Source organism: Somniosus microcephalus, chromosome 4 (assembly GCF_052327205.1).
Source record: "Somniosus microcephalus isolate GS21.2 chromosome 4, FLI_Smic_1.0, whole genome shotgun sequence".
NCBI classification, from domain to species: Eukaryota; Metazoa; Chordata; class Chondrichthyes; order Squaliformes; family Somniosidae; genus Somniosus; species Somniosus microcephalus.
In genome coordinates, this window is record NC_140990.1 from 330188844 (window position 1) to 330213698 (window position 24855).

Genomic DNA, 24855 nt, shown 5'->3' on the forward strand with positions numbered 1-24855 from the left:
ATGCCTCAGCTAATGAAGGCAAGTATCTCATATGCCTTTTTAACCACCTTATCTACCTGTCCTGCTGCCTTCGGGGATCTATGTACATGCACACCAAGGTCCCTCTGATCCTCTGTCCTTCCTAGGGTCCTACCATTCATTGTGTATTCCCTTGCCTTGATGGTCCTCCCAAAATGCACCACTTCACACTTTTCAGGGTTAAATTCCATTTGCCACTGTTCTGCCCATCTAACCAACCCATCTATATTGTCCTGTAGCCTGAGGCTTCCCTCTTGGGTCTTGACCCCATGACCATCTGATTCAGGTGAAAGTGTCCCCTGCACTTGGCTCCAGCAAAAACTTCCGTTGAAACATCTGCAAATTTCAGTGCACGTGATGGTGCGTGCACCAGCGCTCTAAAAACCTGAAGTGATTTTTAATGCTTGCAACAGCAAAAAAAGAAATGGCAGCTCCACTTTAAAGGAGCAGCAGAAGGAATCCTACCCCACAACCAGCGAGCTTCCAAAGGCAGATGGTGTTTATATTCGGAGTACACTGGGGGAATGACAGTGAGTCCGACCCTGCAGGTTCCAATGGGATCAGCACAAGATCAACGCAGCAGGTGCAAAGTGTACATCGGCTTCCCTCCAGGCCTGTGCTCGGCCTGGAAAATTCACCACGGAATATCCGGGAATATAAGCTGGCTGTTTGACTGGTTAGAAACTCTTATGGTTGGAGTTAGATCTTAACAGGTATTTGTCGGAGAATATATACGTTTGCTTTCATGTTTTTTTTAAACCGAAACCAAGGCAGAATGCACAAATTATGCATAGGATAAAATGGAGAAACATGGGTGAATAAAGTTAGCCTTTCTGAAATCCTTCACTCAGGTAAAAACATCTTGAGCAAAACTATACAGGAGGCGGAAGTTTCTTACTTGCTAAGAATTTGTAACGTGTTTCCCCTCGGTCTTCCTTACTCTAGCAAAAATGAGCTTAGTTACTTCAACATTTCTTCATGACTTGGGCCTCAACATTAACCCCCCCCCCCACCCCCCCATGACGGACAGGAGAGAATGGACAAGAATGCTTTACCCAACATTTATCCGTGCTAAAATTAATTCACCATATCGTAGTCCATCTGCACACTTAATCCAAATCTCGCTAAAGATAATTAGCCTCCTTTCTGCTCATTATACACCAAATTCACTTAGTGTCATCAGCTAAATAGTCATAGCACTATAAACACTGTGGGATAGATTAAGTGTCAGCTGTGGCTCAGTGGGAAGCACTTTTGTCTCTGAATCAGAAGGTAGTGGGTTCAAGTCACAATTCATGAGACTTGTATATAGGAAGGAATGGAACTGGGAGTCCTCAACATTGATTCCAGACCCCATGAAGTCTCATGGCTTCAGGTCAAGCATGGGCAAGGAAACCTCCTGCTGATTAGCACCTACCGCCCTCCTTCAGCTGATGAATCAGTTCTCCTCCATGTTGAACACCACTTGGAAGAAGCACTGAGAGTAGCAAGAGCACAGAATATACTCTAGGTGGGGGACTTCAATGTCCATCACCAAGAGTGGCTCGGTAGCACCACTACTAACCGAGCTGGCCGAGTCCTGAAGGATATAGCTGCCACTCTGGGTCTGCGACAGGTGATGAGAAAACCAACACGAGCGAAAAACCTACTTGACCTCGTCCTCACCAATCTACCTGTCGCAGATGCATCTGTCCATGATGGTATTGGTAGCATTGACCACCGCACAGTCATTGTGGAGATGAAGTCCCGTCTTCACACTGAGGACACCCTCTGTCGTGTTGTGTGTCACAACCACTTTGCTAAATGGGATAGATTCAGAACAGATCTAGCAGCTAAAAACTGTGCATCCATGAGGCGTTCTGGGCCATCAGCAGCAGCAGAATTGTATTCCATCACAATCTGCAACCTCATGGCCCGACATATCCCTCACTCTATCATTACCACCAAGCCAGGGGACCAACCCTGGTTCAATAAGGAGTGTAGAAGAGCATGCCAGGAGCAGCACCAGGCATACCTAAAAATGAGGTGCCAACCTGGGGAAGCTGCAACACAGGACTACATACATGCTAAAAAGCAGAAGCTGCTATAGACAGGGCTAAGTGATCCCACAATCAAACGGATCTGATCAAAGTTCTGCAGTCCTGCCACATCCAGTCATGAATGACAGTGGACCATTAAACAACTAATGGGAGGAGGAGATTCCATAAATATCCCCATCCCCAATGTTAGTGGAGCCCAGTACATGAGTGCAAAAGACAAGGCTGAAGCGTTTGCAAACATCTTCAGCCAGAAGTGCCGAGTGGATGATCCATATCGGCCTACACCTGAGGTCCCCATCATCACAGAAGCCAGTTTTCAGCCAATTCGATTCACTCCACGTGACATCATGAAACGGCTGAGCACACTGGATACAGCAAGGACTATGGGCCCTGACAACATCCCGGCTATCGTGCTGAAGACTTGTGCTCCAGAACTAGCCACGCCTCTAGCTAAGCTGTTCCTGGACAGCTACAACACTGGCATCTATCTGACATATGAAAACTGCTCAGGTATGTCCTGTCCACAAAAAGTAGGACAAATCCAACCCTGCCAATTACTGCTCCATCAGTCTACTCTCAATCATCAGCAAAGTGATGGAAGGTGTCATCGACAGTGCTATCAAGCGGCACTTACTCACCAATAACCTGCTCACGGATGCCCAGTTTGGGTTCCGCCAAGACCACTCGGCTCCCGGCCTCATTACAGACTTGGCCCAAACATGGACAAAGGAGCTGAATTCCAGAGGTGAAGTGAGAGTGACTGCCCTTGACATCAAGGCAGCATTTGACCAAGTGTGGCATCAAGGAGCCCTAGTAAAACTGGTCAATGGGAATCAGGGGGAAAACGCTCCACTGGCTGGAGTCATACCTAGCACGAAGGAAGATGGTTGTGGTGGTTCAAGGTCAATCATCACAGCCCCAGGACATCGCTGCAGGAGTTCCTCAGGGCAGTGTCCTAAGCCCAACCATCTTCAGCTGCTTCATCAATGACCTTCCCTCCAACATAAGGTCAGAAGTGGGGATGTTCGCTGATGACTGCACAGTGTTCAGCACCATTCACAACTCCTCGGATAATCAAGCAGTCCATGCCCGCATGCAACAAGACCTGGACGACGTTCAGACTTGGGCTGATAAGTGGCAGGTAACATTCGTGCCACAGAAGTGCCAGGCAATGACTATCCCCAACAAGTGAGAGTCTAACCACCTCCCCTTGACATTCAATGGCATTACCATCACTGAATCCCCCACCATCAACATCCTGGGGGGGTCACCATCGACCAGAAACTTAACTAGACCAGTTACATAAATACTGTGGCAACAAGAGCAGGTCAGATGCTAGGTATTCTGCGGCGAGTGTCTCACCTCCTGACTCCCCAAAGCCTTTCCACCATCTACAAGGCACAAGTAAGGAGTGTGATGAAAAACTCTCCACTTGCCTGGATGAGTGCAGCTCCAACAACACTCAAGAAACTCGACACCATCCAGGGCAAAGCAACCCGCTTGATTGGCACCCTATCCATTACCTTAAACATTCACACCCTCCACCACCAGCGTACCGTGGCTGCAGTGTGTACCATCTACAAGATGCACTGCAGCAACTCGCCAAGGCTTGTTCAGCAGCACCTCCCAAACCCGCGACCTCTACCACCTAGAAGGGCAAGGGCAGCAGGCGCATGGGAACACCGTCACCTGTAAGTTCCCCTCCAAGTCACACACCATCCTGACTTAGAAATATATCGCCGATCCTTCATCATCGCTGGATCAAAATCCTGGAGCTCCCTACCTTACAGCACTGTGGGAGTAGCTTCACCACACAGACTGCAGCCGTTCAAGAAGGTGGCTCACCACCACCTTCTCAAGGGCAACTAGGGATGGGCAATAAATGCTGGCCTTGCCAGCGACGCCCACATCCCAGGGGTCCTGGAAATGATGCCCATGAAACACCATTTTTTCCTAGGCAGAGCATTCTGCATTGATCACCACCTTCTGTCTTCCATTGCTAAACTAATTCACAATCCAAATCCGCAATATGTCAACTATTCCATGAATCCTCCCTGCTAGTCTTGCATGACATACTTTTTTGAAGATACAAGTAAACTGCATCGACTGAATTACATTCTGAACTAGTTTAATTGCCTCCTCAAAGAATTCCAGTAGTTTGTAAGCATGACCTATCAACTCTAAAACCCTGTTGATGCTCCCTGTGATATCTGTGCTCTTCAAATATTTATCCTGTGGAATGTCCTCAAGCATTTTGTTCACTATGAATGTAAAGCTAGCTAGCCTCTAATTACCTGGAATTATAGTTTACAGCATAAACATGAGACAACTAAAGGATAATAGCAAGTGTACAGAAATCCCTCTTTATAATAATTAGGATTATGGGACATTCAATAGACCGGTCTTCATATGTAAGCTTAATCTTCTCTTACTGCTGTTAGCTAAAGAAAAAATAGGATAATGAACGTGATTCTGAATTTAGTTCTGACGAAGGGTCACAGACCTGAAACGTTAACTCTGTTTCTCTCTCCACGGATGCTGCCTGGCCTGCTGAGTGTTTCCAGCATTTGCTGTTTTTTTTATTTCAGATTTCCAGCATCTGCAGTATTTTGCTTTTGCCCGAACACAGCCCCCGTGAGCTGTCCGGCCCCCTTCCTGTGAATGGGCAGTGGCACCCTACCACTGATGGCATAACAAAGAGGATATCTGCAACCTAAGGATAGTCATTATTACCAGGCCGAAATAATGATTCCGGTTTACTCCCAGGGATACGGCGACGTAGCAAAAATGATGAGAAAAAAACCCAAAACCGGCACTTAATTATCCTTTTTTTTGACTTGGAGTTATACACTTTGTAACCAAATACCAAATGTACAAAAGTTCTGCAGGAATCAGATAATGCAGGAAATCCAAAGATATAAATCCACTCCGCCAAAGGGGAAGGGAAAGAAAATGTAATATGGGGACTAAAAATTAATTCAAAGAATAAGAAAATTTAAAAAGTAAAAGAAAGACTTGCATTTATATAGCGCCTTTCACAACCACTGGATGTCTCAAAGCGCTTTACAGCCAATGAAGTACTTTCTTGGAGTGTAGTCACTGTTGTAATGTGGGAAACGCAGCAGCCAATTTGCGCACAGCAAGGTTCCACAAACAGCAATGTAATAATGACCGAATAATATGTTTTTGTTATGTTGGTTGAGGGATAAATATTGGCCCAAGACACCAGGGATAAATCCCCTGCTCTTCTTCGAAATAGTGCCGTGGGATCTTTTACATCCACCTGAGAGAGCAGACGGGGCTTCGGTTTGACGTCTCATCTGAAAGTCGGCACCTCCGACAGTGCAGCACTCCACTGGAGTGTCAGCCTAGCTTTATGTGCTCAAGTCTCTGGAGTGGGGACTGTGAACCCACAACTTTCCGACTCTGAAACGACCACTGAGCCACAGCTGACACTTTAATTACACATTGATGCGCTATCAATTACTCATAAAAGACTGAGAGTTAAGAGAGTAACTAAAGGCTTTTATTAACAAAAGAATGAAGGTCTGCCTCGAGTGGTCGACCGGTCCAGAAATACAAAGGGCTGGGGAGCAGTCACCTTTATACTAGGACTTGTGGGAGGAGTCAGCCGAGGCATGTCCAGGCATGTACACAGTGGAATACAAACAGTGGTTTACCACATTCACCCCTTGTTTAAAATTGAGTCCGGCGGGGTGAAGTGTATTAAAAGTTAGTGTATTGGAGTCTCTCCGGAGGTCTTGTCTGCCGCTGTGATCGGCGTGGCGACGGCAGGGGTAGTGGAGCTTCCGGCGTCGAGTCCTGCGTAGGCTGTGGCACAGGCGTGTCGTCCTCGTAGATGTCGAGCGGGTCGCGGGGCCCAGGCCTGCCGTCTGCTGGGGCTGGATATCGGATCGTGGGGGGGGGTGGTAGTGAGTAGTGGGTTACTGCGGCCCCCGAGGGTGCAAGGTCTCTTATGGAGACTGTGTCCTCCCGCCCGTCCGGGTATGCAATGTAAGCATACTGGGGGTTAGCGTGGAGGAGGTCGACCCTCTCGACCAGGGGGTCCGTTTTATGGGTCCTCACGTGTCTTCTCAGTCGGACCGGCCCTGGGGACATCAGCCATGGCGGTAGCGATGTCCCCGATGTGGACTTCCTTGGGAAGACAAACATTTTCTCATGAGGGGTGGCGTTACTGGCAGTGCAGAGCAGTGACCGAATAGAGTGGAGCGCATCGGGGAGCACATCCTGCCAGCGGGAGGTTGGAAGGCCCCTGGACTTTAAGGCTAGCAGGGCGGCCTTCCAAACTGTCGCATTTTCTCTTTCCACCTGTCCATTCCCCCGGGGGTTGTAACTGGTGGTCCTGCTTGTGGCAATACCCCTAGTTAGCAGGTACTGACGGAGTTCGTCGCTCAGAAACGATGAGCCCCGGTCGCTATGGATATAGCTGGGGAAACCGAACAGGGTGAAGAGGTCGTTCAGACATTTAATGACCGTGGCACTGGTCATGTCCGGGCAGGGGATGGCGAATGGGAAACGGGAGTACTCATCAATAATATTCAGGAAGTACACATTGCGGTCGGAGGAGGGGAGAGGCCCTTTAAAATCAACGCTCAGGCGCTCGAAGGGGCGAGTGGCTTTTATCAGGTGGGCCCTGTCTGGTCTATAAAAGTGTGGTTTGCACTCAGCGCAGACTTGGCAGTTCCTGGTCATGGTCCTGACCTCCTCAATAGAGTAAGGCAGGTTGCGGGCCTTGATGAAGTGGAAGAACCTGGTGACCCCCGGGTGGCAGAGGTCATTGTGGAGGGCCCGCAGTCTATCGATCTGCGCGCTGGCGCAGGTGCCACGCGATAGCGCATCCGGGGGTTCATTGAGCTTCCCGGGCCGGTACAAGGTCTCGTAATTGTAGGTGGAAAGTTCGATTCTCCACCTCAAGATCTTGTCATTTTTGATTTTGCCCCTCTGCTTGTTGTTAAACATGAAAGCAACTGAACGCTGGTCAGTGAGCAGGGTAAATCGTTTTCCGGCCAGGTAGTGCCTCCAATGACGCACAGCCTCCACAATCGCCTGGGCCTCCTTCTCAACAGCCGAGTGTCTGGTCTCCGGGCCTTGGAGGGATCGTGAAAAGAAGGCCACGGGTCTCCCCGCCTGATTGAGGGTAGCGGCCAGGGCAAAGTCAGACGCATCGCTTTCCACCTGGAAGGGGATGGATTCGTCCACTGCGTGCATGGTGGCTTTGGCAATGTCCTCCTTGATACGGTGGAAGGCTAAGCGGGCCTCTGCCGTCAAGGGAAAAGAGGTGGACTTGATCAGCGGACGGGCCTTGTCCGCATAGTAGGGGACCCACTGGGCGTAATAGGAGAAAAACCCTAGGCACCTCTTCAGGGCCTTGAGGCTGTGGGGCAGTGGGAGTTCCATAAAGGGACGCATCCGGTCGGGGTCGGGGCCGATGACTCCGTGTTCCACAACACAGCCAAGGATGGCGAGGCGGTTTGTGCGGAATATGCACTTCTCCTTGTTATATGTCAGGTTCAGGAGTTGGGCGGTGCGGAGGAATTTTTCGAGGTTTGCGTCATGGTCCTGCAAGTCACGGCCGCAGATGGTCACATTGTCCAGATATGGGAAAGTGGTCTGCAACGCATTTTGATCTACCACCCGGTCCATCTCCCTTTGGAAGATGGAGACCCCGTTGGTGACGCCAAAGGGAACCCTAAGGAAGTGATAGAGGCAGCCATTTGCCTCAAAGGCAGTATACTGGCGGTCCTCAGGGCGGATAGGGAGCTGGTGGTATGCTGATTTCAGGTCAATGGTCGAGAAGACGCGGTACTGCGCGATCTGATTGACCATATCAGCTATGCGGGGGAATGGGTAGGCGTCCAGCAGGGTGTAGCGATTTATTGTCTGGCTGTAGTCGATGACCATGCGCTGCTTCTCGCCGGTCTTAACGACCACAACCTGGGCTCGCCAGGGGCTGGTGCTGCCCTCAATAATCCCTTCCTTCAGGAGCCGCTCCACTTCGGTTTTAATGAAAACCCTGTCCCCGGCACTGTATCGCCTGCTCTTTGTGGCGATGGGCTTACAGTCGGGGGTGAGGTTAGCAAACAGTGGGGGGGGGTGACTCTGAGTGTGGAGAGGTTGCACCTGGTGCGCGGCGGGCAATTTGGAAGCTGCTGGCTGCGGACTGTGAGTGGGGGTAGGGGTCCACCGTACGCCATCGTAACACTTTTAAGGTGGCACTGAAAATCTAACCCCAGCAGGACGGCAGCGCAGAGGTCGGGCAGGACCAGAAGTTTAAAATGATCGTACACAGTCCCGTCTACTACGAGTGTCACCACGCAGTAGCCGCCGATGTCCGCCGACTGGGACTCGGAGGCCATAGAAATCCGCTGGTGCGCAGGCAGGACTGGGAGAGAGCAACGCCGCACCGTGTCGGGGTGGATGAAGCTCTCCGTGCTCCCAGAGTCAAAAAGGCAGATTGTATCGTGACCATTTACCTTAATGTCCATTGTGGAACTGGCCAGCTGGTGCGGTCTTGCTTGGTCCAGTGTAACGGATGCCAGCGTAGGGGTCAGTGTGTCGCTGCGGGTGTCAGATGAGGCGGTGTTGGGGGCTTGCTGCGTTCCGGCTGTCGTCCAAGATGGCGGCGTCCATGATCCCCATGTGGCTGGAGGCGTCCAAAATGGCTGCTGTACCGGTGGTTCGCACATGGCCGGGGAGGCCCAAGATGGCGGCCCGCATGGCCCACACGCGGTGCTGCTGGGGTTCGGGGTGGCTTTGGCCCTGCAGACGCTAACGTAGTGTCCCTTCTTCCCGCAGCCTGAGCAGATCGCGTTTTTCGCCGGGCAGCGCGCTCTGGGGTGTTTTGCCTGGCCACAGAAGTAGCATTTCTGGCCTTGGGGCACTGCTGTCTGGCCTTGGGACACTGCTGCGGTAGTTGGGCCATTGCTGGGGTATGGCTGGGGTGGCACAGCGCTATGAGGCGGTCCTACCGTGTCCCAGGCTGTCATTCCCCGCAGCGTCGAGTTCAGAGGCCTTGTTGAGGTCGAGGTCACTCTGCTCCAACAGTCGCTGTCGGGTGTAATTGGATCTGTGGCCCGCTACAAAAGCGTCCCGGATAAGTTCCTCTGTGTACACGGCGGCCTTTACATCCTTACAACCACAGGCCCGGCCAAGCACAGACAGTGCCTGAAGGTATTCCACGGTCGATTCCCCAGGTTGTTGTTTACGACTCCCCAGAAGGTGCCTGGCGTACACTTCGTTCACTGGGCGCGTGTACTGGTCCTTGAGGAGCTTGATAGCGTCCGCGTACGAGGTCGCGTCTTGGATGACCGAGTACACTCGGTGGTTCACTTTGGAGGTCAGGACATCCAGTTTGTCCTCGTCCGATTTGATTGCTGCGGAGGCGGTCAGGAATTTTTCGAAACACTTAAGCCAGTGAGTAAACTTGGTGGATGAGTCCGCCTCCCGATGATCTAAGTCCAGGCATGCTGGTGTGAGGATCTTCTCCATTATAAAAATGTTGTTAATAAAATTGATGCGCTATCAATTACTCATAAAAGACTGAGAGTTAAGAGAGTAACTAAAGGCTTTTATTAACAAAAGAATGAAGGTCTGCCTCGAGTGGTCGACCGGTCCAGAAATACAAAGGGCTGGGGAGCAGTCACCTTTATACTAGGACTTGTGGGAGGAGTCAGCCGAGGCATGTCCAGGCATGTACACAGTGGAATACAAACAGTGGTTTACCACACACATAAAGTTGAGCAATTCATTCAACTTCTTCATTTGTTATTGTACACATAAAAAGGTTCATTTTCCCAAAGTGCCTCCTTTTCAAAAAGTGTGTCCCCGCTGTCTAAGATGCAAGGCAGAGGCCAAATAAGCACACTTAGTGCAGCCAAATCCAACCTATTTTTCGTGATAATTTGAGGATTATTCCTTTTGGATGCATGTCAAATGTTCTCCAAAGCAACTTACTTAAAACCAAGCAACACCCTGACTATTGCCACTGTAAAAGTGCCATTACTCCTACGGAAGGGATCGTTTACTGGTGCGAGTAAAAATGGCCCGGAATTTGCGGTGGGTATTAACAGTGAACAAACAGCATTCCCTGTTATTACCCCTTTGGAACTGACTGCATGCGCATCTAAAGGCGGAAATCCTGAAGTTGCGGTTAGTCATTCACTGCTCCGGCACCTCACCGCCCCCCCCACCTCTGCCCACCCCCCCACACTGCCCCGCCTCCTCACGGCCGGCAGTCAGTGTAATCAGGGAAAGCAGTGAAACTGAAGAAAACGTGGGCTTTTCCGCGGTGATAGAAACATAGTAACATAGAAACATAGAAGATAGGAGCAGGAGTAGGCCATTCGGCCCTTCGAGCCTGCTCCGCCGTTCAACGAGATCATGGCTGATCATCCAAACCCTAGCACCCGGTCCCTACACCGACAGCCATCCCACCCAAGCCCTGTCCCCGTAACCCCACGTATTTAATCCCCCCTAACACTGAGGGTCAATTTTTATCATGGTCAATCAACCTAACCTGCACATCTTTGGACTGTGGGAGGAAACCGGAGCACCCGGAGAAAACCCACGCAAACACGGGGAGAATGTGCAAACTCCACACAGACAGTCACCCGAAGCCGGATTTGAACCCGGGTCCCTGGCGCTGTGAGGCAACAGTGCTAACCACTATGCCACCGTGCTGCCGTATCGCTGTTAAATACCCCATTAAAAGTTAGAACTTTTTGGATTAGGTGTAACTGGGATTTTAACAGCGTATTGACTGCTAAACAAACTTTATGGCCCTGAAAAACTAATTTTAATTTTTGGGAGTGTCAAATTAATCTACTATAATTAATCCACTGAAATTGGCATTACAATGTAAATTGCGTTTGGACAAGCATACAATTCTCACTGTCAATCAAAGTAAGGTTCTGGAATGTAATAGTTCTTGTCAGATTACTGTAGGGACCTGGGACTTGAAAACTTGCTCAAGTGGAGAAAGAAAGACAAAATATTTGATCAGAGATGCAGCAGCAAGAAAGTTGGAATGAAAATGACAGAGGGTCAGGAATGAAGTTGTCAAGGGAAGAGCAGAGCTCTCCTCAGCATCGCAAACAATTAAGCCAAAGATAGTGACCTGGTTTAGTCACCTTACCAGAACGTTGGATAACAAGCTCCGTATGAAGCTTTGCACGCAGATTCCAACAGGAAAGTAAACAAAGGAGACCCTAGGCTGCATGGAGAGATACAGTCACCAAAGATACAGAAGATTGAGTTACACGGGCTGAAGTAGTGAGCAACGGATCACAATGTTTACAGAGATATTATTTTCTAGAGGTCTCGGGATAAACATTTGCTGGTTAGGAGAAAAAATTCTTAGAATCATGGAATAGTACAGCACAGAAGGAGGCCACTCGGCCCATCGAGTCTGCGCCGGCTCTTTCGAAGAGCAATCCAGTTAGTCACACTCACCCGCTCTTTCCCCATATCCCTGCAATTTATTCTTCAAGTGTTTATCCAATTCCCTTTTGATAGTTACTATTGAATCGGTATCCATCAACCTATCAGGCAGTGCATTCCAAATCCTTTCCACTCGTAGCGCAAAAAAGTTTTTCCTCATGTCGCTTCTGGTTCTTTTGCCGATCACTTTAAATCAGTGCTCTCTTGTTATCGACCCTTCAGCCACTGGAAACAGTTTCTCTTTATTTACTCTACCTAAACAATTCATGATTTTAAACACCTCTATCAAACCTCCTCTTAGCCTTCTCTGCTCTAAGGAGAACAACCCCAGCTTCTCCAGTCTATCCATGTAACTGAAATCCCTCGTCCCTGGGTGGAAATACAATACAGGCAAAACTAAGGTAAAATATGGAAGCTAATTTCTAATAAAATCATTTTTTTAACTAAAAAAAATCACAACAGTTTGTGAGTTGCTTATAGGGCTAAACTTTCTGGACCACCTGGCAAACATGTTGGAAGATATTTCCCTAGACCCACTAAGAGGGAGATGAGAAAGGCTAGGAAGAACTACGTGTGAAAATTGGTAAACAAAAATGTAAAAAGGCAATAAAATGGCTTTTATTGACAAAAAAGGGGTGAAATTTAAGTTCATTATTGTGAAATTCTGGTACAGTAGTCAGTGGGCCATTAGAGTTTCCATCCACTCATCCATTGACCACTTGCCCAAATTAACTGGAAACGCAAACTCACAGTTAGTTTGTAGAGATTTCTTACTTTTATTCTGCAAACCTTTCGGACAGATACGGAAAGAGCTACGTGATGCCATTCTTTCTGTGAGGGACACTAAAAAAATGGCTGCTAATGGTACATACCTTCAGATATCAGCTTAACATTTTAATAATCATTCTCACCCCCAATGCCTCACCAAAGTGACCATTCTTCTTGTGTAAGCCTAGACAATGATGCTTAAATTTTCTCGGGTTTCCCCCTGGACTTCCGCCCTATCTCCAGTGGAACCTGCCAGAAAATGGTGTGCTGGGTCCATGTTGATCTCAGGATTTATCTGTCAGCCTTGTAAGGGGAGGAACTCCATTGGCTTCTTATAGGGCCAATGACATCATGGAGTAACTCCAGGGGCAATGCCTGGAGTGTCCTCTGCTGGGGGGTTCCCACTTCCCCACCTTAGTAAGGACCCAGTGCATTACTGGAGAGAAGTACGCCGGGTGAGGTAAGGTATACTGACCTCCAGATCTGTGTGAGTGAGCCCACTGATGGGGGCAGGGGGCAAGGCAACAGGAATGTCCCGGACCCCCGAACACAGTGCAACTTGAAACAAAATGCATTGGCTCCTTTGCACAGAGGACCAGGGCAGGTACAATGGGGCGCGGCTGGGAGTTTCTGGTCGCATGGGGCCGGTGGACAGGGGAGATGGGCCCTTAGAGACAAGAACGATGGCCAGCAGTACATAAGTTAGATGCTTTTTCGCTGGCCCTGTAAGATCCTATGGAGTCAGTGCTGGAGAGTGGCGATGGGGCACAATCCCAATGTTTTTGATTGTGGTGCGGATCGGAATTGAACCTAATCTTATCCTCACTTGACCTTACACATGCAGTAGACTAGGTGACTAGGAGCTGGCGTCATTGCTCATTTGTCTACTCACTTGAAGGCACCAAGGCTAATTTAGTGCTCCAACTGCAGCCTCGTTGAGAATAGCAAGCTTAGCGCAGAGGACCGTTCAGCCTAAGGACCTTTCTGATCTGGCTGGCTCATCACTAGAATTTATGTTACATTTCCACACTAAGCCATTGGCAGGATGGCTTTGAAAATCTTAAGTAAAGCCATCTAGAAATATTAATTTATCATTCAATTTTATAATATTTGCGTGTTAAAAAAGAGCAGACTATATACTTTTTTTTTAGTGATCTCTTTTCTCAGCAACATACAGGGATATAAGCTTATGCAATAGACTAATATATTATTTCTAACTATTCATTATGTGTGTGTCAAACTTACCATTTTTGGACAGAGTCACAGCCAAATATTCTTCATGAAGAGAACTGATATAAAGGAGCATACACGGCGTGTGTGTAGTTCGAAAACTGAATGCAATATTCTCCCTTAAACGAGTGATATCCGAGGACAGAGCAGGTGAAAAGTCACTTAAATTCTTGACAATGGTGGAAGATTCCTGTAACGTGTACATCAGTGATGTTCCAGGCTCAAAGAAGGCAGAAATCTCTGAAAGCAATACAAACAAATACAAAAGGTCATACTCTGTAAGGTCAAATATATTATAACTTACTATCACTCTATCTGACAACATATCAGATATAGGAACAAGGTGATTATTACAGGATGAGGGGCTAAGGTAGGATGAGGGGCTAAGGTGCGGCTGGACCTGCTGTGATTTCCAGCAAAAAAAATGTTTTTTTGTCTGTTTTTTGTTTTTCATACAGACCCCAGCATCTGCAACATTTGACCCCTTGTGACCCCACCTCATTGTTCTTTGATGTAATGTTTTCCTGACTAACCTGTTTGGACACCATTCACACCTTTGATTGCTGTGATTATCTCTCTGCCGAGGTGTGATAAATGGCAGTTAGAAAGATTACCTGTAATCATCTGGCATTATTCTCTGACTATATACGCTGTGTCTTTATGCATCTTTCCACTTCACCTGACGAAGGAGCAGCGCTCAGAAAGCTTGTGATTTCAAATAAAACTGTTGGACTATAACCTGGTGTTGTGTGACTTCTTACATTTGTCCACCCCAGTCCAACACCGGCATCTCCACACCATAACCTACAGAGCTACAGGCCAAGGGCTGGAAAGTGGGATTAGGCTGGATAGTTCTTTTCCGGCCGGCACAGACACGATGGGCCAAATGGCCTCCTTCTGTGCCGTTAATTTCTACGATTCTATGATTAAACACCAATGCAGCATAAGCTTCAGCAGTTGAGTGACAACGATGGGTAGATTTTGACCTTGGGCACAAGTACAAAGCAGGCGATAGTGAATCGGCAGCTGGTTCTACACCTAACCTGATGATGTTTTCCATTGATTTCAATGGAAGAGAAAAATCAGTCGGGGTGTAAAACGGGCTGCCGATTCACTACCACCCGAGGCACATTTCACCCCCATTATCCTAATCCTGAAATTTGTAACTGCCTTGGAACATTTTGTCGTATTTGATGTAATAGAGACATATTAGGGCAGAGTAGATCTTACGAATTGAAGCTCACAACATAAAAGCTTTACAAAACCAGGAGATTCTTATTGGAGATTCTGACACTGTAGTCTATGAGCTTTTAGATTTTCCATCTGTTCATCCACTGACCGCTTGCCAAATTCACTGGAAACGCAAACTCACAGCATTTACCCTGTGGAGATTGCTGACTTTTTTGTTCCTCTGTTGAACTGTTTTCATTGCCATTTTGCTAGTGAGGGGATCACAGCCAGCACCTGAGTGTGTAATATAATGATTAGACCAGAAATGGCATTGGAACATAGCCTAGAAGTTATACTGTTTGGTAGCAATGTGTGAGCATATTTGACATTTGCATGACATTACTTTGTCTGCTATTTTAACACAGGTATTAACCCATTTATTTTAATATACTGCGGAGGCAGGAAATCTGAAATAAAAACTGAAAGGGCGTGAAATTCGGCTGCTTTGCGCCTGCCGTTAGCAACTGCATGGGGCGCAAATGGGTTTTCGCCCGGGCGCGGCGATATTAGTCCCCACGCTAAATTGGGCCGGGTTTTTGCGGAGGCGCTAAGACTTAGCACCCCGCTCTTGTAGGTACGGCCCCGCTCGACTGCGCCTGGTGATGATGACATCATCACCGTACGCAGCACCCCGTTAGCACCCGGGATGCAAAATTCGGCCGCGCCCCCTCACTTACTGCCTGGCGCTAACAATGACAGCATCAGCTGTCGAGTTGCAGTCGTAGCCCTCTCCCTCTCCCTTGCAGCAGCCATGGTACAAAGCTGTCTCAGTAGCTGAGAGGTCGCACTCAGGTGCAGCAATGCTGATAATGAGCAGCTGCAGCTTGGAATGACCTCCCCTTTAAGAGCTGAAATAAGCTGGAGTCAAGGCTTGAAGGCTGATAGCTGAACGCAGGTCTGCTGAAATTGGGCAGTGCTCTGGCAATAGTGCCCCTGCAGCACTCCACTGTGACCATTAGCACCACATTTACCGTCCCGCTTCACCCCTGGGGCGAAAACGCCCAATATTGCAACATTTTTCAATGCATTTCACAGGGCGCTAACTTTCCAAAAAGTTAAAAGGTAGCGCCCCAAACGAATTTCACGCCCAAAACGTTGGAAACACTCAGCAGGTCAGGTAGCATCTGAGAAGAGAGAAACAGAGTTATCTTTTCAGCTCGATGACCTGACATTCTGAGGAAAGATCATCGACCCTGAAACATTAACTCTGTTTCTCTCTCTCCGCAGATGCTGCCTGACCTGATGAGCATTTTCTGTTTTGAACCCATTTATTTTAATGCTTCCATTAAAATAGATAAGTTCATACAAGTGTTTATTATGCTTATTTTGGACAGCATAACTTCGAGGATCATGTGATTAATACCAGAAGTGATAACAGGATTTCTCTTTGCTGGCTGACTTAGAGAAACAGCATGGCTGCCATAAATTATATCAACTTACCTGTGAGAAGGAGGGCCATGAATGCAAGAACATACTTGCAGCTGTAATCACACAGCCATTGCACATTATGCAACATTATTTATGTCACAAGTTTTATACTTTCAGCATAGTTTAACCAGAAGAGTTTTGTCAACTGTAAGTAAGGGCAAAGTATTTGTCAAACTAAATATTTCATGCAGACTTTTAAGTTTCAATAGATTGCGTAGGGACAGTGGGAATCTTGACTATAACAATTTCATGCCTGCAAATTTACAACATATGTCAATATATATATATATATATATCTTTAAATGATGGTGAAGGATGATAGGGCGCAAAGTAATTTAAATAAATTATAGCGCACATCACTTTAGAGAACATGCATCCAATTTCCTTCATAAGATAGGAAATTTTAAATGTATTTCCTCAGATGTGGCCCTTGCTGTTAAAATGGATTGGGACCTAATAAATGCAGAGAGGGTTTGTGAAGCAAATGCCTGAAGCTACCTTAAGGCATTATGCCTTCCTTTCCAATGTGTGTGAAAATATAATTAGCGATAAAAGATATATATGTAATATAAATGCATTGTTACTTTTTATTTCAGAAACTCCAAATGAATGTTTTGAAATGAAAGTATTAGAAATCCACATGTCACCTCATCAGGCACTAGCATTTCCGCAGCAATACATATTCATATTATTGCTAATTGATGATTGTTGTTGCATTTGTTCATACAATGTAGTATTTAACTGAATATAAATGTGACATGAACTTTTTACATTGATGAAAAACTTAAGTTTTTTTATTATTCGTTCATGGGATGTGGGTGTCGCTGGCAAGGCCGGCATTTATTGCCCATCCCTAATTGCCCTTGAGAAGGTGGTGGTGAGTCGCCTTCTTGAACCGCTGCAGTCCGTGTGGTGAAGGTACTCCCACAGTGCTGTTAGGGAGCGAGTTCCAGGATTTTGATCCAGTGACAATGAAGGAACGGCGATATACTTCCAAGTCAGGATGGTGTGTGACACAAGTTGCTGTGTGAATTTAAATGTTTTTGCTTGTAAGTGGTGATGAGTATATACTATAATGTAAAACAGTATGTGTTAAAAATTCAATAGCACCTCGAAGACGGGCGCCGGAATCGCAATGCACGATTAACCTCCGCCCGTTCAAAGTATCAGGCAGCACATAAACTTGGTGCTGCCTGCTAATCTAAATGATAGTGGCGTGCAGCCCAGCGGTAAATGCATTGCTGAATGGCTGCACGCTCAGCAGGGGGCCCAAGCTCATTTGAGGCTAGCGCCAATTAAAGCTAGCCTACATTTCTTAAAGCCAGCCTGTACTTCTTAAAGGGGAGGTGCAGTTTGACGAGACCAGATGTTGGAAGTCATTCCCGAAGACAGCTTCAACTGGGAAACATTCAGCAATGGCACAACATGCCAGAGAAAGGGCTCCAAGGTTTGCAGATGCAGCACTGGGGGCCTTAGTACAGGAAGTGGAGAGTGTAATGTATGTACCTTTAAGGGAGAGAACTACTTTTTACAGCTCCTGTTTACTGTAGTACCGGCAGTGACCACACCTGTATATAAACCCTGAGTAGGGATCTGCACAGTTAGTTTTAGAATAACCCTCATCCAGTAAACACCTGTTGATTGTTCCCTGCAGTCTCTTGTCTAATTATTGAAGGACACAACATCAAGATACACGGATCTAACATTGGCGACGAGCAGATTCAAACCTACCTGCAACTCTGCATCACCTCCCAGGGATTCGCTCCTGGAGAACAGTGGAAGAAGGCCGAGTCCAGAAGCACGGGCGTCGACCACGGGAAACCCCCCCCAGTTTTCCAGCGGAGATTTCAGCATCACAGGGGAGGCTGTCGAGAGCCAGGCTTGGTTCTCCAGTCACGGTGGTCCAGCGAAAGGGGCTGGCAACAGGTACTGCGCAGACCCTACCCGGACAGCGGCAGCTAGAGCCGACCGACGGCACAGAAAAAGGCCGAGCAGCGTCGACGGGGGAGAGAGAGAGGGTAGAGCGCACAGGGCACAGCCGGTGTTCAGGACCGAGCGGCATCAACGGATGAGAGAGAGCAGAGCGCAGCCGGTGTTCAAGGGCCGAGCAGCGTCAACGGGGGAGAGAGGCGTGCAGGAAAATGCGCAGAGTGCAGCCGGTGTTCAAGGGCCGAGCAGCGTCAGCGGGGAAGAAGGGAGAGCGCGGGAGACGCCATTTTGAGCCAGTCTAACCACACCCAGGGATGCCGAAGAGTGGCAGTGTCACAGCGTTCGACAATGAAGTCGAAGATTGGACGACATATGTCGAACGCATAGAAGTGTACTGCAAGGCGAATGAAGTGCCAGATGAGAGGAAAGCGCTGGTATTGTTGAATTCAATGGGTGCAAAAACGTATGGCTTACTGCGAAACCTAGTAACCCCAGAGAAGCCAATCGAAAAGGATTTTGAAAACGTAGTGTCAATCCTACAGGACCACTTAAACCCCACACTGCTGCTGATAGCAGAAAGATTTAAGTTTCACAAAAGGAACCAGCATAAAGATGAAAGTAATGCTGAGTTTTTAACGGAACTGCGCAAGCTATCGAAATACTGCCAGTTTGGAACGGGACTGGCAGATACTTTAAGGGACAAGTTTGTGTGTGGGCTTCAAAGTGAAGGAACCCAGAAACGGCTTCTATCAGAAAAGGATCTTACGCTGGACAAGGCTTTCAGCATTGCAGTGCCACACGAAGCAGCAGCACGGGGCACGGCAGAGATACAATGGAGACCGCAAGAATATGGCACAAATGAAATGTCATACGGAACAGTGAAGTGCTATCGCTGCGGCAGAACAACACACGACCATAAGGATTGCTGGTTCAAGGACAAAGTGTGCAGACAGTGTGGAAAAGTAGGACACATAGCAAGAGTCTGCAGGTCGGGAAAGAAAACCAGCAGCAAGAAATCTCCACAGGAGAAGTACAAGAAGGTACATAAGGTGACGGAGAGTAGTTCAGACGAACAGAAAAGTGATACAGACTCCGGAAGCAAGGAGCTGGGTTGTCTGGAACTACATAATGTGATCAAAACGGAGGATCACCAAACTATCTGGGTCACGCTCAAGATAGCCGGAGTCCAAGTGAAAATGGAATTGGACACAGGATCAGCCCTAACAGTCATAAACCGAAGGGACTACAAGCGGCTATTCTCACATATACCCTTGAGAGATACAGAGATTGTCTTGAAGACGTACACGGGGCAAAAAGTCTACCCCAAAGGAAAAATAAGGGTGAACGTTATATATAACGGCAAGGAAACACCAAAAATGGACCTATATGTATTGCCAGATGGAGGACCACCACTACTAGGACGTGAATGGATCCGGAAGATACAGCTAGATTGGCATTCCATACAAGCACTGACTGTAGATGCCAAAAAGGATGATGACGTCACACCTGGACGACAGTCAAAAATGCTAACTGACGCACAAGAAGTGTTCCAGCAGGGACTCGGAACACTAAAAGGCATAACAGCGACGATCAAAATAGAGGAAAATGTAAGCCCAAAGTTTTTTAAGGCCAGACCGGTACCTTATGCGATCCGCCCAGCCATCGAAGCAGAGCTGGAAGGTTTGGAACGTTCAGGAGTACTGTCCAAAGTGGATTGGAGCGAGTGGGATACACCCATCGTTCCTGTAATGAAGAGGTCATTGGATAACAGGCCTGGGGAACCAAAGAAGGTTCGCATCTGTGGGGACTTTAAGGTGACAGTGAACCCAGTCCTTCACACTGTACAATATCCGCTTCCGCGGATTGAAGATATTTTCGCCTCGCTATCTGGAGGGAAACGCTTCACTAAGATTGATCTGGCCCAGGCGTACCTGCAAATGGAGGTAGAAGAAGCCTCGAAACAGTACCTCACGATCAACACTCATAAAGGTCTCTACCACTACAACCGGCTGATGTTCGGGGTAGCATCAGCTCTGGCTATTTGGCAAAGGGCAATGGATCAAGTCCTGCAAGGGACTCCAGGGACCCAGTGTTATTTGGACGACATCCTGGTCACGGGCGAAAATGACAGCGATCACCTCGCCAACCTGGAGCAGGTGCTCATTAGATTGAAGGAATATGGGCTCCGAGCTAATCGCCACAAATGCGAGTTTTTCCAGAAGCAGATCTCGTATTGTGGCCACGTTATTGATAAAGAGGGGTTACATAAGTCCCCTGAAAAGATTGGGGTAGTAGTCAAGGCTCCGGCACCGGAAAATGTGTCACAACTGAGGTCGCTCCTCGGGCTGGTGAACTACTACCATAAGTTCTTGCTGAATTTGTCTACAGTACTACACCCACTGAACACCCTACTGCAGACTGGGGTACCATGGAAGTGGAGTGACGAATGTAAACGAGCTTTCCAGAAGAGCAAAGAATTGATCACACCAAAAGAGGTGTTGGCTCATTTCAACCCAGCAGTACCAATTCGGTTGGCGTGTGATGCATCACCCTATGGCATTGGAGCGGTGCTGTCGCACAAATTCCCGGATGGCTCGGAGAGGCCAGTAGCCTTTGCGTCTCGGTCACTAACCTCAGCCGAGCGTAACTACGCCCAGATTGACAGGGAGGCCCTCAGCCTAGTGTGGGGAGTGAAAAAGTTCAACCACTATCTGCATGGGCAGAAATTCACCTTGCTGACTGACCACCAACCACTTGTCTCCATCTATAATCCAAAGAAGGGCGTTCCGGTGATGACTGCGCAACGGCTACAAAGATGGTCCACTTTTCTAGGGGCGCACCAATATGAAATCGAGTATAAAGGCACGAAGCAGCATGGAAACACTGATGGGCTATCCCGCCTGCCACTGCCTACTGCAGAGGAAGCACCAGCAGTGGATCCTGTCGAAATATTTCATTCGACTATAATTGAATGCTTGCCAGTAACTAACGCTGGTATAGAGAAGGAGACCCAAAATGACCCGACACTGTCTCGGGTATATGGTTTGACGGTGAAGGGATGGCCAGCACATGGCGACTCACTGTTGCCAGCATTCTCATCCAGAAGAGAACAGCTGTCAGTATGCCAGGGGACCTTGATGTGTGGATCCCGAGTGGTAATTCCACCCAAGTTAAGGGAGAGAGTGCTCAATGAGCTTCACGAAGGTCATCTGGGAGGGGTGAAAATGAAAAGCCTTGCTAGGGCTTATGTGTGGTGGCCAGGGATCGATCAGCAAATCGAGGACCTGACAAAGAGCTGCTCAGGATGCCAGAAGGTCCAAAATGCACCACCACATGCCCCTCTACACCCATGGGAGTGGCCCTCATCTCCATGGCAACAGGTGCATATTGATTTTGCTGGTCCATTCATGGACTCAATGTTTTTAATAGCCGTAAATGCGCACTCGAAATGGCCTGAGGTCATCAAAATGTCCTCCACCAGCACGGAGAAAACTATTGCAGTCCTACGGACCATTTTTGCCAGGAACGGCTTGCCAGAGCAGATTTGCTCTGATAACGGACCACAGTTTGTGTCCGAAGAGTTTCGAAGATTTATGAAAAGGAATGGGGTAAGGCATTACACATCCGCCCCGTATCATCCAGCCACAAATGGATTGGCTGAGACGTTCGTACAAACCTTTAAAAAAGCAGTAAAGGCCATGTGCGATGACGACATTCCACTGCAGCATAAGGTGGACAATTTCCTGTTAGCCTACAGAAATGCGACACATCCAGCCACCAACCAGACCCCGGCCATGATGTTCTTTAACCGAAGGTTGAGATCTCGTCTGGATTTGCTCAGACCAAATGTACGAAGAGATGTTGAGAATACGCTATTCCAGCACATCAATGAGAAGCCGACAAGGAGCTTCAATGTAGGGCAACCAGTCTTGGCCCATGACTACCGAACAGAGAAATGGCAACCAGGAACGGCAGGGGCCACTAATGTACACAGTGGATGTTGGGGAGAACATTGTGAGACGCCATGTTGACCAGATCCTAGAGTCACAGGAACAAGTCAACCCCATGTCTCACCCATACGTACCTGGTGATGAACCCGACGTAAAGGTAGCATCTACCCCAGAAACAGTAGCACCGGAAGCTCATGAACCAACCAACGACCGGGGGCCAGAATCGCCTCCGCACCAACAGCAAGACACTCGGGAAAGGCGCTATCCAGAAAGGATCAGGAAGCCTCCCCAAAGACTGAATTTATAAATAGACTATTTTCAGCTAATGTTGCATGTTAGAAGTGTTAATTGTAATTAGTTGATATTTAATCGTTAAATGAGTGTTATGGTACTGTTAATCTAAAAGGGGAGGAATTGTAATGTATGTACCTTTAAGGGAGAGAACTACTTTTTACAGCTCCAGTATACTGTAGTACTGGCAGTGACCACACCTGTATATAAACCCTGAGTAGGGATCTGTACTGTTAGTTTTAGAGTAACCCTCATCCAGTAAACACCTGTTGATTGTTCCCTGCAGTCTCTTGTCTAATTATTGAAGGACACAACATCAAGATACACGGATCTAACAGAGAGGAGGAGAGAGGTCCTGTTTCTAAAGGGGGCCAGGAGCCCCTCCAAACTGACACTGCAAAGGCACTGGGAGCAGATAGCCATGGAGGTCAACGCCAACTGCACCATGAGCCTCACAAACTGCTCAATTCACCACACCCCCATCACTCACCTACCAACTGTCGTGTATTGATTGCGAGTTTGACACCAGTCAATACGGTAATGCAATGTGCGAGTTTAACACCAGTTAATACGGTAATGTAATGTGCATTGCATTATGGGAATTACCCGGGAAAGCAGCAGTCAGACATTTTACTAATAAAGTAAAGATCACAAGTTAGAAGCCTGTCTGCCTGATTGATTTAATTCGACGTATCTACATGCTTGATTGAACGTATTAAAGCATAGATACAACATTTGCGACGAGGATAACGAAAGGAATCATTTTAAATTGGTAGTTGCCCAAGTTTTAGTTAGCTAGGATGGAGAAGACCAGCAAACAAAATTTTGCATGTTTCGCCGAGCCAGTCACATTGGGTCCAAGATGGAAGAGGTGGTTAACGTCTTTTGAGCTTTATGCCAACGGCAAAGGACTCATTATCGACGATACCGCTACAACTGCCACAAAGCAGAGGAGAAGAGCTCTACTTCTACACCTAGCAGGACCAGATATCCAGGATATCTTTTCGACTCTACCGGACACAGGAGAGCCAGCAGACTACACGGCGGCGGTTAGTGCTTTGACTCACTACTTCATGCCCCAGGTCAACGCAGCATTTGCTAGACAGACTTTTCATACGTTGTCCCAGAAGACAGGTGAGACTGTGCAACAATTTGCTACTCGCTTGCGGCAGGCTGCTAAAGACTGTGCTTTTGGGGGGGATGCGGATAATCAAATAAGAGACGCTATCCTGAGTAGGTGCACGTCAGCCTATGTGCGGAGGAAATTGCTAGAGGAAGGGCATGATCTAACGCTCGCCCGCACATTACAATTGGCCTCACTATGTGAAAACGTCGAGGAGCAGATGTCAGCCATATCATGTACAGAGAAGGCGGAGACAGATACTGTTCGTCGTGTACACAGAAAAGAGGGTATTATGCGAAAAGCTCGACAGAGAAACCAAAGGGAAATGGTGATAGGAATGAAAGGAAATGTTACAGATGTGGACACACAGACCACATGGGCAGAGATCCGAAATGCCCAGCACGCAGACAAATGTGTCATAAGTGCAAGGGAAAGGATCATTTCTCCAAAGTATGCTGCACAAAGGGTACAAAGAAACACAGTGTGAACAATGTAGAGGAACAAAGTAACTTTGCATTGGCTGTTACTGGAAATAACGTGACAGAGAGACTTACCTTTTGTGTGGGGGGAGTAAACCTGAGAATGTTAATTGATTCGGGTGCAACTAATAATGTGCCAGCACGGTGGCATAGTGGTTAGCACCATTGCCTCACAGCGCCAGGGACCCGGGTTCAAATCCGGCCTCGGGTGACTGTCTGTGTGGAGTTTGCACATTCTCCCTGTGTTTGCGTGGGTTTCCTCCGGGTGCTCCGGTTTCCTCCCACAGTCCAAAGATGTGCAGGTTAGGTTGATTGGCCATGATAAAAATTGACCCTTAGTGTTAGGGGGGATTAAATACGTGGGGTTACGGGGTTACGGGGATAGGGCTTGGGTGGGATGGCTGTTGGTGTAGGGACCGGGTGCTAGGGTTTGGATGATCAGCCATGATCTCGTTGAATGGCGGAGCAGGCTCGAAGGGCCGAATGGCCTACTCCTGCTCCTATCTTCTGTTTCTATGTTTCTAATACATGGAAAGGATTAAAGTCAGAACACATTAAGTGTCAGTCACATGTCCCTCAGACAGAGAGAAAGTTATTCTCTTATGCTTCTAGCCGACCACTGTCAGTTAAAGGTGTATTCACATGTGGGATTACAATAGGTAAGAGAACTGAACAGGCAGAGTTCATTGTGGTTAAAGGCCATGGAGAGCTGTTGCTAGGAAGGGAGACAGCCATGAAACTGGGAGTTTTAAAAATAGGCGCAGATGTCTCAGCTGTGGTAGATGTAAGACAGCTACTAGAACAGCGGTATCCAAAGGTGTTCCAGGGAGTAGGAAGGCTGAACACAAAACAGATCAGTTTGTATATCGACCCACAAGTAAAGCCTGTGGCCCAGCCACTCAGGCATATAC

At 47.8% G+C, this 24855-nt stretch overlaps 1 protein-coding gene across 1 annotated transcript in view; it reads right to left on the minus strand.

Moving 5' to 3' along the window:
- The window catches only part of LOC147120680 (contactin-associated protein-like 5), a 467625-nt gene that overhangs the window by 309023 nt on the left and 133747 nt on the right, over positions 1–24855 (minus strand). Inside the window, exon 5 of the mRNA XM_085984243.1 lies at positions 13530–13754. Coding sequence (XP_085840369.1) covers positions 13530–13754 — 225 coding nt within the window. The remainder of the gene's footprint in view (positions 1–13529; positions 13755–24855) is intronic.